We start from the raw sequence: 15,468 nt of genomic DNA, 5'->3' as shown, positions 1-15,468 counted from the left end.
ATGATTTCCATGATTTAATGTATTTAAAAGATTAACAGAGTGAGATGGGATGAAAGAGCATTTTCAGAGAAGTTTATTATGATGCTACTTTTGGAGCCAGTAGAATTGACAAATAATAGAATTAACAAATAAGACAAGAACAGTTTTGGCAATAATTACCCTTCGAGCTGCAAGGTTCCCTGCCAGTTCACTGACTCTTGATTTTCTTTGATTTGCCAGTTCTTTAACAGAATTAACTCCATCAGAAAACATACTTATCAATAGTTGAAGTGGAACCATGATGTCTAACTCTGATAAGACCTGGGGAAAAAAGGCATATATCCCCCCCACCAAAAATATAAACTTTAAAACTCAAAGTAAAACTGCATTTATCATTTTTTCCCAAAGCGAATGATTGAACATGAAGATATTTAGCCTTATGCACATTCTACCAGCACAGAAACCCTCAATTTTTCATACTAAAAAATCAAAGTTATTACTGAACCTGCCAGCTTCCCCACTCTCCACATCCCATAATCTCCGTGTTATTTCTATTAAAACTTCAAAGTATCTCTTGACACTGTCTCCTCCTTCCCATAGAATAGTGTCTTAGTTCACCACCTTCCTTCTGGAGCAGTGGAACTTGCATGCAGTCCTCCTCCAGTCCATACCCCCCTTGGACCCGACTGCCCCGTCTCATCAGCTCACGTATCTTGCCAAAATCTAGCAACTCTCTTTCTGTAATGAGTTTTTGAAAGTCGATGCCTCCTTCCTTCAGGCAGAACTAATCCACCCCTCTCCTCTGCTTCCTTGGATAGAACACTGTATACACATTTATTAGAGCAATTGTCGTTTTTCATCATATTTGGTTGTTTGATACCATCTCTCCCAGTGTGAGCTCCCTGAAGAAAGGAAGTATAAAGAAAGGACCATTTCTTATCCCATTTTCATTGCAGTGCCAATTACAGTGCCTGGCACAGAGGAAGTCTATAAATGTTTCCACAGTTAATTAATAAATGAGTCAACGCCAATCACTATTCTGTTCACACTCTCCCCCAAAAGGTTAGACCAGTGGTTTAAAACCTTCAGCCGCAGCACCCTGTCTTCAAACCAGCACTCTGGGAAAGCCCTTTAAAACACAGCTGTGATTGCTCTCATCATGGTGAGGCCAGAGGGTGACGGCCCTGTGCACTCACCCCTACATAACTCAGCCTAAAGTGTGGGTGACTGAGTGACAACACCCAGCCATCTGTGGAAGGACTGGCTTTCCTAAAATGGGAAATTATCTTATTGAGATCTACCGGGGTATGAAAAGTGTCCAAAAGATGACTTTAAAAAAAAAAAAAATGGTCCCTTTGCTCTTTGTCAGTTATGAAAGATGTCGTTCCTCGATGTAGAACCCAGAAAGGTATCCGCATGACCTGAAAAGCTCTTGGTTTCACACCCATTTGTGATTCAGCAATGTAACAGCACCCATGGCTAATCTAAACACTGACTCTGACCTCCTGTTTGGAAACTGCCCACACTTCTTGTTGCGCATTCGACTCTATTTAATAAATGTTTAGGAACATGCACTAAATAAATACGAGGCATGTGCCAGATGCCGAGAGGAGGGGGTGAAGGGAGGCATGAATTCAAACATGAAAAGACCTGCCTGGTTCCTATCCTCCAGGCATCTGCAATCAGGGGAAGAAACAAAAACGAACTGAATATTAGGCAGAGTAACATTTGCACAAAGAGCCTATGTGAATACTGGAAGGAAGGAATAATGAATTCTGAAGGGAAAATGAGGGTGTGAAACAGCAGCAGACTTCATAGATGAGATCATTTTTGAGTTGGGCTTTAAGGTTAAGCTGGATTACAAATGCAGACCAGAGAGAAAAGTATTCCAAGCTTGGGGGAGCAGCAGGAATGCCTCCCTAAGTCGGTAGCTGTCAACCTTTCCAAGTAAAGGACGTATTTAATATGAAATGATTTATTAGGATGCCCACAAGACAGCTATGGTACCTTTAAATCGATTGATGGAAAAACACATAAGGACCAAAGCTATTATGAATTCAGTAACGGTGTTGCATAAATCTGTATTTTGTTAACCATAACTACAGCCTCATATATTTGAAATCTAGGTATTCATCTGTGCAGTGAGTTATTAGTCTATAGACAGTCCTCAGCAAACATGTGAATTTATGGACTCTTTGCAATAACTTCCTGCTCCTCTACCCAGGGATGTCAAATTTCCAGGCTAAGAACTATTGCCCCAAATGATGAAAAGTATCATCTACTTACATGAAGCCACAGTAAAGCTTGTTCCTGAACAGAGGAAGGGTATCCTGTGAACCGGCAACTAATAAAGCCAAACATTTCTTCCAATGAAAAAGGTAGAGGACAGAGCTCAATGTCAAACATTTTGCTGGAAAGCAGAGCCAACAGAAGTAAATGACCAATTGGCATGGATGAGGGTCTCCCGCTGCATTTTTAACTATACCTTACCTGGGGGACCCAAACACTTCTGATTGGTCTGTGTTCTGAATGGTAATATCATGTTTCATTTTACTATAATAGTTTATGTCATTAGGACAGGTATGAAGAATTCATATGGTTGTTAACTTTAGTGTTTGTACTCATCCTAGGCTCAACAGAAGGAAATGCATTTCTAAGGAATTGGAGTTCCTCCCCAGCATCTAAGAACATTTTCCCTTTGCATTTTCCCCACTTTATCCAAACCATAACTATATTTAAGAATAAGCAAACAATATGGTGTATGTATTATTCCACAGAACAAAATCTTTTCTGAACAATTCCAAGTCATCTCAGCCCAACTGTTAGCAACTGCTTTGTTTTGCACCTTCAAATTTCTCTAAAGGTCTATTAAAAATAAACAAAGATTACATGAGATGCTTCACACCATGCCTGGCACATATTACATGCTCAGTAAATGTTAGACATCATTATAATTATGGTGACTTCATTAAACTACTTACCCACCTTAATACTTCCCTGAATTCTTTTAACTGGTTATCTGGGACTTCTGTTCTGATAGCTTCCAGCCACTCTGGCATGATACACTCCCACACAGACTGACTGATCACATTGTAGGGGATCAGGCAGAGGATTCGGTTGAGCCCTTCCTTCAACTGAGTCACTGTGCTGCAGGACTTATCCCAGTATCCACCAACCTGATGGCATTTCCACAGCCACAGGGGAAAAGAGCAAAACGCACCTGTTAGGATTATACTCTAAGGACTTCCTAAAGGAAACGGGTATGGAGAAAGACCACAATCCATTACATCGGGGAGAAAGACCACAATCCATTACATCGGAATCCTGGGCCAAGTATTTCAGTGTGAGATCTGTAAGAGTCAGTAAACCACTAGGATCCATTAGTTACAAAAAAAGAAACAATCGTTATAAGTAGGTCCAAATATCAATTCCAGACTGAATTTGAACTATTCTACTGCAGTCTTTCCAGATCACACATGAATTAAAATTCCCAAGATTTATTCATAACAGAGTGAGCATCCTATACAATACTATACTATTGGAGTATTATTATTTCTAAAGTTGGACAAACCCATTACAAATATGTGTAGTCACACCTGTGCTTCAGAAGAATATAGATTTCTACTACTGGGCACTTTGCATTGAATATTTTTCATTATGGAAAACAAAGTGGCAAAGAGCACTCTTTTTCCCTCTGCTGCATATCATGCCACAATTTTTTTCCTAAAAATGCTCTAAGGCAGGTTGAATTCATGAACAAAAAAGACATACTAATTTTTACTAAGTAAGGTAGTATATTAATTTTCCAGTGCAGAAAAAACTCAAGTCACAAATTTGGGTTCTGTTTGTAATTCCAATTTTAGGTGAAGATCTTATATTCTTATTAAATGTATCAAAGTAATAGAGGCTCAGATATCTATTTAGTATCATATTGTCCAAAATCCTAGATGACTGACTGGGTATTTTTAGGAAGCGACTACATTTCTGGGGTTGTCACTGTTGTTGTCAGTTACAGAGACTCAGAAGAGCTAATGCTGACAACGCTGGCAGTGTGGGGTGTATATCCCTGCTGAGACTCCTTTGACCGTGTAATGTATAGGTGAGCCACGTAAAGCCCTATTGGTTTTGAGTCACATTTTGGAACAAGTATCTCTGTGGTGTTCCTAAGTTGTCAACAGCCAGACAATGGATCCTTTGACTTGGCAAAGCTGGTATATTTTAAAAGATTTCTAGAACGTTCTCATCCTAAATAAATGTCCTAATACCATATGGGAGGATCAAATTGATAAGAGACACACAAAAGATTACAGCCAGCCCTAAAAGACTTCCCTAGCAAAATTCTAGAATAGAAATCAGATTTAGAACAAAAATTAAAATTTGCCCCCACCATGAACTCCCCTCCGCCTCCTCCTCTTGTGAATGACCCAGTTGGAGGCCCATATTCAGAGCTTGATAGGAGCTATTATAGAGGCCTTTCCTCCAAAATTTTATTGGGCTAAAGTGTACTCAGAGGGAAGGGGAACATCCTAAAGCCTTTGCCAAACAATTTATAAAAATACTGCAAAGGCACACAGCTCCAAATCTACATGTCTTAGAATATATAGGAATCTTCTGTTTTCCCCCCTTTAGCTGGAAATCTTCTCTCATTGTTATAAAGAATTCAAATGAACGCAGTTGATCGGGCAGTCCAGCTCCTTCACTAATGTTATTAGCAAGACTGCTATCTCATTCTCTGAAGAATTAGAAATAACTGTCCTCGCCTTACTAATTGGATCTTTGCAGAATCATCGTGGATCCAGAAGTATCCCAAAGCCCATCCATGCTTATTATCAATCCCAAAGCCTCCCCTCTTCATCTCAAGATTCCTGCAGATACTATAAACAGTCAGGACATTGGAAAAGAGGGTCCCTGCACTGAAGAAACACTCCTGGAGTGACCGTCTCAGGCCTTTGCCTCCTCAAGCCCACTCCTCTGAGCCTTCCTCTCCACTCAGACCTCCACCCGGACACGCTCAAGACTTCAGGCTCAGCACAAATAATGTTGTCCACCCCCAACGCCTCTCCTGCCTTGTACTGCCCCGCTCGTAAAAGCTCCATGCCACAGGAGAATGTATTATTTACTCCAATCAAAACCTAATAGACAAAGCCCTCTCGGACCAGTGACTAAAAGCTTGCATCTTTTTCCTCCCCTTTGAGATGTAAATCTCCTACCACCCAGCACTATCTCTCTGAGATGCAAACATCTAAGAAAATAACTCTGGCTCTCAGAACCACAGTGCCTGGCTTTCACCTGTACTATTGCTTACTGTCCTAAAACAGGAGACATTTACTCCTCCACCTGAGAAGCTCCAATTAACAACCCCCTTAGCAAACCTCCATTGTCATTGTCCTTAGCATATCCCAGCCTTCACGAAGTTAACTTCTTGGGGCGCTTGGGTGGCTCAGTTGGTTAAGCATCTGCCTTTGGCTCGGGTCATGATTTCAGGGTCCTGGGATTGAGCCCCATAGTAGGCTCCCTGCTCAGTGAGAAACCTGTTTCTCCTTCTCCCTCTGTGCTCTCTCTCCCTCTCTCTCTCAAATAAATAAATAAAATCTTAAAAATTTTTAAAAAAAGTTAACTTCTTAGCCGACTGAAATAAGTAACCACTTGAGGCTAAACCCCAGCCTTCATGAGATTCCATATCAGGGCCAATAAAAAGATTGTGAAGGTCTCCTCCACACATACTGATAAAAATCTTTAGCCTTTAACTGAACAGGTCAACCACTTGTTCCATCTGTTACAGACACAATTTGAATAACAGTGAGGATGAAAAGTGCATATAAGCACCAACTCTTATATAAACTAGCGAGTTTTGTATTTCTATGATAGTCTCCTGTTCAGGTCAACAGATCTTCCTCAACTCATAACTGCACTACGACCCAATGAGCCCATTGTAAGCTGAAAAATCATGTAAGCTGAAAACACACTTAATACACCTAACCCACCAAATAGCACAGTTTAGCCTAGCACACCTTACGTGTGCTCAGGACACTCACATGGGCCTACAGTTGGGAAAAATCATCTAACACAGTGTCTATCTTATAATGAAGTGCTAAATATCTCATGTAATGTACTGAACCATGGGGACCGCAAGTGAAAAACAGAATGGTTGCCTGGGTGCGGAACGGCTGTCAGTGTAGTGGTTGTTTACCCCATGATCACGTGGTTGGCTGGGAGGTCAGGCTCACGGCCCTTACCCAGCATCAAAAGAGAGAGGATCGTACTGCATATCCCTAGCCCAGGAAAAGATCAAAATTCAAATTCTGAAGTAAGGTTTCTATTGAATGTGTATTGTTTTCGCACCATCGTGAAGTCAAAAAAATCATGAGTTGGGGACTTGTATTCGTGTCTGCCTGTATGTTTGTATAGGTATATTATGTATATATGTGATATTTTCTTACCTCTGAATGGTACTGACAAATCAGTCTATAAAATCCATGAAAAGATCTTATTCCAAATGAGCTTTAAAAACATAAGAGTTGGGGTGCCTGGGTGGCTCAGTTGGTTGAGCATCTGCCTTGGGTTCGGGTCATGATCCCAGGATCCTGGGATCAAGATCTACATTGGGCTCCCTGCTCAGCGGGAGCCTGCTTCTCAATCTCCCACTCCCCCTGCTTATATTCCCTCTCTTGCTATGTCTCTCTCTGCCAAATAAATAAGATCTTTTTAAAAAAGGGGGGGGCTTATATAAGTTAAATATTCCCCAAACTCTCAGAAATATAGAAAGTAACCCAAATGTTTATCAAGTTCATGCAATTTGGGTCAATCTTTGATAAATAAGACTAAGTTTACATTGTTGGTCTAGTAAAAACAGTTGTGTCTTCTGAGTTATCAGCACTGAATATGGTATGATTATCAATTTTATTCTACACGGGGTTACTAGTCAAATAAGCAAATACTATATTTACTAGATGTTTAAGATTATAAAACTAATAGATTTCATTTTAATTAAGTTAAATGATTATTCTTTTTCTTAAATTTTATTTATTTATTTGACAGAGAGAGAGAGCACAAGCAAGCGGAGTAGCAGGCAAAGGGAGAGGGAGAAGCAGGCTCCCTGCTGAATAAGGAGCCTGACACGGTGACCTGAGCCGAAGGCAGTGGCTTAACCAACTGAGCCACCCAGGCGCCCCAAGTTAAATTATTATTCTGACAAGCTTTATTTCAACAATAATTGTGTTTTATAATATGTCTGCTTAGAAGTAATTTCCAGGGGCATCTGGGTGTCTCACTTGGCTAAGTGGTCAACTCTTGGTTTTGGCTCAGGTCATGATCTCAGGGTCCTGGGATCCAGTCCTGTATCAGGCTCCACACTCAGCCGGTGGGGGAAATGGTGTTCTGCCTGGGGATTCTCTCCCTCTCCTTCTGTCCCTCCCCCCACTCATGCTCTCTGTCTCACTCTAAAATGAATTTTTAAAAAATAAAAAATAAAATAAAATGAATAAACAAATCTTAAAAAAAAAAAGGAAGTAGCATCCAAAATCTTTTTGGCAGCTTGAAATTAGAGTTAAACTAAATTGTGTGAAATGATCTGGATATTCGTTGAATATCTAGATCATTTCTAAATAAGACAAAACACTGAAGCATTAATTCTTGAATATAAGTTCATCTACCTTGGGATCCTTATTTTGACAGAGAGACAAAAGATACTTTGATCTGTTAATAAATGTTCTTTTTGCCATACTGAGAAATTATACTATGAAGCAAATAGCTCAGAAGTTATAAGGTAGTATATTCATAAAATTTGCCAATATGCTATAAAATGCTGGTCAGTGACAGGCAATTCACAAACTGTCTACCTCCCAGTTTTCTCTGAAAAATAGAGGTTAGTAAGTGTTGAAAAGCATAATCAATATATGTAAGCGAAACCATTAGAAATAATGAGTGAAGGAAAAAACTCTGTTTGCAAAATATTCAAGGAATGTACAAATTACATTCTGTCCTAACATCATTGTTTAGAGGTTGTGTGAGGATCTCCAGGTTAAAAAAGAAGAAAGTGGGCGCCTGGGTGGCTCAGTGGGTTGAGCCTCTGCCTTCAGCTCAGGTCATGATCTCGGGGTCCTGGGATAGAGTCCCACGTTGGGCTCTCTGCTCAGCAGGGGGCTTGCTTCCCCCTCTCTCTCTGCCTGCCTCTCTGCCTACTTGTGATCTCTCTCTGTCTGTCAAATAAATAAATAAAATCTTAAAAAAAAATAAAAAAAGAGGAAAGTGAAGGACAAAAACCTGAATGGAAATAAAAAGTTGTAAGGGATGGTGTGGAGAGCAGGGACAGAGAAGAGAAAATCTTAGCAGCCTGTGTGATCAAACTGGCCAAGATGGAATGGATTAATTATAAGGTTTTTTAAATGGGCTTTAATATTAATAGTGTAACAGTATACAACTTGACTTTGGCTTTCTTTCTCTAAAAAGGACAAAGTTTCTTCGATTATTGGTCTGGTCTTAATAAGAAATTGCAAAAGGTTTTTCTTTACCTTTTCAGTAATGTGTCTAGGAAATGAAGACTGTGTCTTACCAGAATTTCCTGTGATTTATGTTGTCTTTATCATGTCCTCAATTACTTAAGAGAACCAGGTCGTCTCAATTTAAAAAAAAAAAAAAAGCTGACTTTTTTTTTAAGATTTTTTTTTTTTTTTTTTTTTTTTTGTCAGAGAGAGAGGGAGAGAGAGCGAGCACAGGCGGACAGAATGGCAGGCAGAGGCAGAGGGAGAAGCAGGCTCCCCGCCAAGCAAGGAGCCCGATGTGGGACTCGATCCCAGGACGCTGGGATCATGACCTGAGCCGAAGGCAGCTGCTTAACCAACTGAGCCACCCAGGCGTCCCAAAGCTGACTTTTTTAATAATCATGTTACAAACTATATTTACTTTGGAAATTTTGTCATTTTGGTTACACAGATAACTAAATATTATTTTACAATGACCCTATGATCCTGGTCAAGCAAGTGTTTAAACCTTTTAACATTTTTTACAACTTTTGTACTTTACCTTCCCAAAATCAAATCCTAAATTAAGTCCTGATCTCAAACTGACTTTCAAATTTCTGACAGGGCCCCTAGAAAAATCTCAAAGGACTTTAACTCTTCTAGTAAAAAAAACCAAAAATCAAAAAACATTAAACTAACCAGGTTTACTTGATATGTTGAATTGCACAAAAAGCATCTTCAAATACAAAAAGATGTTTAACCTTCCCTAGCTTATATTTGTACAGGTAAATGTTTTTAATACAAACACTTCAGGAGTTCTGTGAAACTTCTAGAAATGTGTCAGTGCCCTTCCTGCTCATAACACATCCTCATGCTGCTTTGCCCGATAGCTGACAACTACAGCAGAATGTGATTGTAATTCCAGTTACTCTCATCAGATCTTTGATTACAGCCATTTTGTCTTTTATCATTTACAGATTGTTACTGTTTTATTTTGATGCTTTCCTGAAAGCTCTTGCAATCAGCCACTAGACAGAATGCTTTAACTTCAGTAAAAAGGACTGTCTCTGAGACCCGTGTAAAGGACTATGACTGGCAATATGATGGCTTTGCATGCCACGGGCCTGAGCCAGGATTCCAGAATTCTGGTAGAGAAGCTCATGGGTTCATACAACTGCTAACCCAAGATCAAGCCAAACAAAAATTAACTACATGGGGCTGAATGAACTTATGAAGAATGATGATCATTTTTATTTTTATTTATTTAGTTAGTTAGTTAGTTTGGAGCATTGCTGTCTCTTTACTGTTCTATTTTCTGGAGAGAAGTTTTTTCTTAAGTTATCTATAATTTATAACAACCTAGTAGATTACATCTTTGTAAACAACAATGAAACATTTGGTTTTTTTGTCCCCCCGTCTGATCCCTCCAAGGTTCAGAAACTCTTGGTGAGTATTCTCATTTTCATGCAGAAGTTTAAGAAGAATCTGTTCTCCTTGTATTAGAGCATAATTGGAAAAGCTAGTTATATCACCAAGACCTTGACTGGAGTGTCATATTTTACAGGTATGTGCATAGAATCAGATATGGCGAGGCCGTTTTAAGGAAGGAGCAATGCTTACAAAGCTCTCTTGGAAGAACCAGCCTGGTACCTGGCTTATGGGAATCCCTGCCTTTAAGCAAATAAGACATGTCACTTCCTGGCCAGCCCAGGTAGCTTAGAATATTTTGGTGAACTCAAAAAGAGAGAAATTTACCCAAATCTATAGGCACTACAAATGAAGTATGATGACAAGTTACTGACTTGGCATCCTGACCCCTAGAGGTTTATAAAAGCCCCATGTGAGATTCTCCATAAAAACCCCAGCAAAGTGAACATCGAAAAGTTCTATTTGGTCAATTACCATTCTCGCTGCATTTACAGAAATAATTAGGCCAAATTTAATAAGACTAGACTTACTCTGTGAAAAAGTAATCTCACTTTGGTTATCTTTGATCAAAATGAGGGTGATTGGAAAGAAAGATTTTATGTTTCAGTGGAAAACTATAACCCACCCTTGTGAGTTATCAGATTCTAGTCCTGTTCATTGTTTTTGAGCTATTTTTCACCTCTTCATAAACTGAATCCTGCTGTCTTGCACACTTTTTAAATTTTTATTTAAATTCAATTTAATTAACATATACTGTGTTATTAGTTTCAGAGGTAGAATTTAGTGATTCGTCAGTTGCACAGAGCACCTTGTGCTCATTCCATCGCGTGCCCTCCTTAATGCCTGTCACTGAGGTACCCCATCTCCCAAGCCCCTTCCCCTCCAGCAACCCTCAGTTGGTTTCCTATGATTAAGAGTTTCTTATGGAGGGACGCCTGGGTGGCTCAGTTGGTTAAGCAGCTGCCTTCGGCTCAGGTCATGATCCCAGCGTCCTGGGATCAAGTCCCACATCGGGCTCCTTGCTTGGCAGGGAGCCTGCTTCTGCCTCTGCCTGCCACTCTGTCTGCCTGTGCTCACTCTCGCTTCTCTCTCTATGACAAATAAATAAATAAAATCTTTAAAAAAAAAAAAAGAGTTTCTTATGGAATCTTATTTTATTTTTCCTTCCTTTTTCCCTATGTTCATGTTTTGTTTCTTAAATTCCACATATGAGTGAAATCGTATGGTATTTGTCTTGCACATTTTTTTAGTAACTAATGTTTCCAATTTTTCTCCCACCCTGCTGACTTGATATCACTGAAAACTAAAACCTGACCCCCTAAATCCTTACTGAGATTTAGGCTGTCTTGCTCCAAACCCCCACCAGCTAGAGCAAGATGACTTGCTAAGAACTTCAAAGGGCTTACTGGGGCAACAGCCTCGGCCAGTCAGAAAGCTCGCCGAACACCCCTATCAGCCGTGCTCTGCTCCAGGGGCACTGATGTCCTCCATCATCTAAAGGTGTGTTGAGCCCAACATCTACAGATCTTGACTGGCTGCCCTGTGGCCTCAGAAACTATGTTTATAGTCTACTCTCACCATTAACCTCAGTTTTGTTTGCCCGTCTGTTCCTTGTCCTAATCTACGCCCTCGCCTCCTTTACAGATCTCTCCCTTCCAAGTTCCTAACCCGAATCCACAGCAATCAACCGTGCTTCTTTTTTGAAACTTCAGGAGAAGTTTCAGATGGGAGAAATGGGGGGAACACTCAGACCCCCAGACTTGGTATAAAGATTATTTTAATGAGAACACTGGAGCAGAAGAAGATGCAGAGAGAAACCTTACCCCAACTTCCCTTGTCTGACTGAAGCAAAGCTTCTGGAAAATACCACTTCTGTTAAAGGGAGTTGCCTGTGAATTCCACTCCTGTGGAGACAGACTGCCCAGTGCCGCTCACATCAAAAAGCCCAAGAGAACCTTTTGTATCTTCTCATTCCAGCCCTTACACCACCCCACCCAACACACACACCTTTTATCTCTGGCTACTGAGGGATTACCCATCACCGAGTATTCAGTGATGGACTGAGTACTGAGCCTAAGTGTAAATAAACTTTGTCTTTTCTCTCCTGACTTGGTCTGTGGCTGATTATTACGCAGGTCCTCAGCCACTGGACCCACTTTGGAAGGGGAAAAATTCTCCTCCCAATTCTTCTTATCTTTCAAGTTGAGCAGACCAATCCTTTACTATTCCAAAAGAAACAACAGAAAACGTATCAACGCAGTCGAAGAATGCCATGAAACAGGGAATTTCCAGTATGCAAAAATTCAATTTTATATGTGAGTCAGTAGGTGGCAGCAAAGAAGAAAGAAGCGTATCTTGATAAACAGAACTGTTCCGTGTCCCAGAAATCTAATAAAAGCCACTCCTTTAGAGGGTCTGTGCTCTATTTTATCCTGAAATGTCTTATTCAGACTGAAAAATTCTTCAATATCTCACTGAAAGCAACCCCAAAAATCACAAATAAAATTCAGAAAATACCTTGAAAAAATTTCATATATTCCTGCCAAAAACTGGTTGTGGACATCCACCTTGCTAGGTTGGACACAAATTATATTGGTTTCAAAAAATATGGGGTCTTAGTAGCCAAAAATCTGGAGCCTATAATCCACGGAGGCAGAAGCAAAGGGATGAGCTCAGAGAAACTCGTCCTCAGAGTCAGAGGAAAAGGAGCATTTTGGCACTTCGTAGTAAGCCTTTTTTGGCATTCCAAATGGGAGGGTGGGGAATTCTACCATTGATCTCTAGAAATAGATGTGAAACCACAGAAATTGCTCCTAGCCAAATGTTAGCTTTGTCAGCCAAAGACATTGTTAGCCAAATGTCAGACAGTAGACCAGAAAAGGACCGAGCTCTAGCAATCTCAGGGAGAAACTTTTTTTTTTCCCCATTACTTAATTAAAATACATGTTCAGCAATATCAGAAAGAATCCTCCCTCAAATTCTTAAAGATACTTCACACATTCATCTTGCCATTCTTCCCCATCCCAAACCAACATCAGAGCAGCCCATCGCCTAAAATGTAGTCACTCAACCAACCTAGTTCAGCTGTATTAACTAAAATAAGGAGAGATGCTCCCTCTTCTACAGACACTGATAACATGCTAATGACTAAGGGCAGAGATTCTCCCAATGCCTCTCTCCAACAAGGTCCGAGTTGTGGGCCTCCACTTACCCTGGCGAATTCCATTGGTTTGGGAAGAAGGCACATGACCATGACATCAAAGCGAACATCACATACTGTCTTCAACCACTTGGTGACAAACTGAGGCTTCAGTTTTTCCACCAAACTCCCAACTTCATCATCCATCATATAGGCTGTGGAGTGAAACCACTGAAACACCATGGCCACCAGCCTGGCCAAGCTTTCCGTAGGTGTGTTCTCACTGGGTGTACAGAGGCTCACCTGCAAATGGGCAGATTAGACTCTGCTTCAGCCTCTATCCATCTCTACATAATTAAACACATTCGTTTAAAAGCCAAAAAAAAAAAAAATTCCAGTAATCCATTTGAAATAAGCAGTTTTATAAATGATGGATAATCGGTTAACGTAGAAACTGTGTTCCTTGACGAAAAGATGGATTGCAACAGTAATTTCCCTTGGAGACTGCACCTTTCGATAAGGCTTTTTCCCTATAAGAAATCTATTTTGTAATCTACACTAGATAAATCCTTTTTAAAAAGTTAAGTTTGCGAAGTGAAATTTCATAAATACCTTCAGTGAAAAATAATCTACCTACATTTCCATTCTAAAAGTATCATATTCCGCTAAGGACTTTCTATCTGTAATAATTCTGAAAGCTTAGAGCCCCCTAATTCACCACATTATAAATAGGCTTTTAAAAACAGCTCATCATTTATTCACTATTCATTCTGTAATAATCTTTTATTAAGCACTCTAGTAGGGGTCAGGAATATACAGAATAAAGAAAATGCTACCCTTGCCTTCCAAGAGTTCACAATAGCAATCATTGTATCATTAGATAATAAGTTCTAGGAGCAAAACATGTGAAATTAACAATTAAATACCAATTTGGTAAGACAAAACAAAACATGACTTTTTCAGATAACCATGTTTTCACATGTATTCCGATGGAGACTTAATCTGTCTCCAGTGGGCAAAAACAAAAGCCTGCTTCTCTACATAACTGGCAAGTTCAGCTTGTGCAGAATTTGGAAACAGAATGTTTGATCTTTACTGAATGAATGTTGCCAGTGAATCAGTCAAAAACAGTCAACTTCCTTGTGTTAATATGGCTCTACTTTTTCTGGCTAGATGCAGACTTGCCATAATTATACAAAAAGTACCACAGAGACTGAACTTTCAGGAAAAATGTCATGTATATAAATGGGATGTGAATGATCTGTAAATTATATTGACTCCAAGGTTTCACAACATACCCTAGCAATTTTCCCATTCGTTACCCGTCAAAGGTGCATTTCAAACAGCCCAGGGTGATACTGGCTATTCATTAGAATCAACTGGGGAGCTTTTTAAAAAGTTCCCAAGATTCTGGGGTGAGATCTGGGTATTCTTTAAAAGGCTTCCTAGAGAAATCTACTAGGCAGCCCCGGGTTGAGAGTCACTATCCTGGAACGTAGAGTAGCACTGCTACGATTAATTTTTCACTAATTACTATTTGCTTCTTTAAAAAGAAGGAAATGTTCCTCATCGGTGCAATGCTGTCGTGAGAAATAAGAAAGCGGGGAATTATTTTCTTACCAAAAACCATATTCCAAATTGACTGAGTAGGCGCTGGTCGTGTTTGTCATCGTCCTTGTTGTCAAAGTCAGTGTTGTCCAGGGAGTGGCGGGAAGAGGAAAGGCCCAGCTGCCGCCGGCGGTTCAGCTCACACTCCCGCTGCTCTGCGTGGAACTCGGCCTCTTTCAACAAACTGCCAAAGGCGAGCAGCGTCCGGTCAGGCCGCCGAAACGCACACTCCAGGCGGTGACCCATTCAGAGGTACTGCTTCATGAGTACTCCCTCAAGCCTGCCTCATCACTCTCCTTTCAACTGGCAGGAGTTACTCCCCCAGGCCTAACTTCCGTCCCTTCCTTGTACTCCATTCCCATTTCAAAAATGGACAGACTGAGGCGCAAAGAGGCTGCTTCCTCCTGTCAGTTAGAATCAAGCAGGACTGATGCGCTCCGGCTTCCAGGCCACCGCCCACCCCGCTAGACATCAGTACTTCCCCTGTGTCTAATCTGAAGTTCGGTGGACATAGATGCATGGTACAAGGAGGGACTGAGGAATCTATACCCAAATCGAAAAATATTCAATACCTAATATTCAAAGATTTGAAAATGAGCAACAAAGACTCCTTTTTTAACCTGCTAAACAAGTCATAAGTTTAAAAAATGAAACCCAGGGTGGCCTGGGTGGCTCAGTGGGTTAAAGCCTCTGCCTTCGGCTCGGGTCATGATCCCAGGGTCCTGATATGGAGTCCCAAACCGGGCTCTCTGCTCAGCGGGGAGCCTGCTTCCCCCTCTCTCTCTGCCTGCCTCTCTGCCTACTTGTGATCTGTCTCTCTGTCATATAAATAAATAAAATCTTTAAAAACTAAAA

The 15,468-nt window shown here is 40.5% G+C and overlaps 1 protein-coding gene across 2 annotated transcripts in view; it reads right to left on the bottom strand.

Moving 5' to 3' along the window:
• Positions 1 to 15,468, bottom strand: part of UNC79 (unc-79 homolog, NALCN channel complex subunit) — a 247,835-nt gene that overhangs the window by 119,698 nt on the left and 112,669 nt on the right. For both annotated transcript variants that reach the window (XM_047738927.1, XM_047738926.1), the window contains exons 13-17: positions 14,626 to 14,797; positions 13,078 to 13,308; positions 2,965 to 3,155; positions 2,266 to 2,389; positions 160 to 300 (exon numbers count right to left, since the gene is read on the bottom strand). In XM_047738927.1, the coding sequence (XP_047594883.1) occupies positions 160 to 300; positions 2,266 to 2,389; positions 2,965 to 3,155; positions 13,078 to 13,308; positions 14,626 to 14,797 (859 nt within the window). The remainder of the gene's footprint in view (positions 1 to 159; positions 301 to 2,265; positions 2,390 to 2,964; positions 3,156 to 13,077; positions 13,309 to 14,625; positions 14,798 to 15,468) is intronic.

The sequence above is a fragment of the Lutra lutra genome, chromosome 7 (assembly GCF_902655055.1).
Source record: "Lutra lutra chromosome 7, mLutLut1.2, whole genome shotgun sequence".
NCBI lineage: Eukaryota > Metazoa > Chordata > Mammalia > Carnivora > Mustelidae > Lutra > Lutra lutra.
Note: the sequence above shows the minus strand (reverse complement) of the source record. Positions and strands in the feature narration are given on the sequence as shown.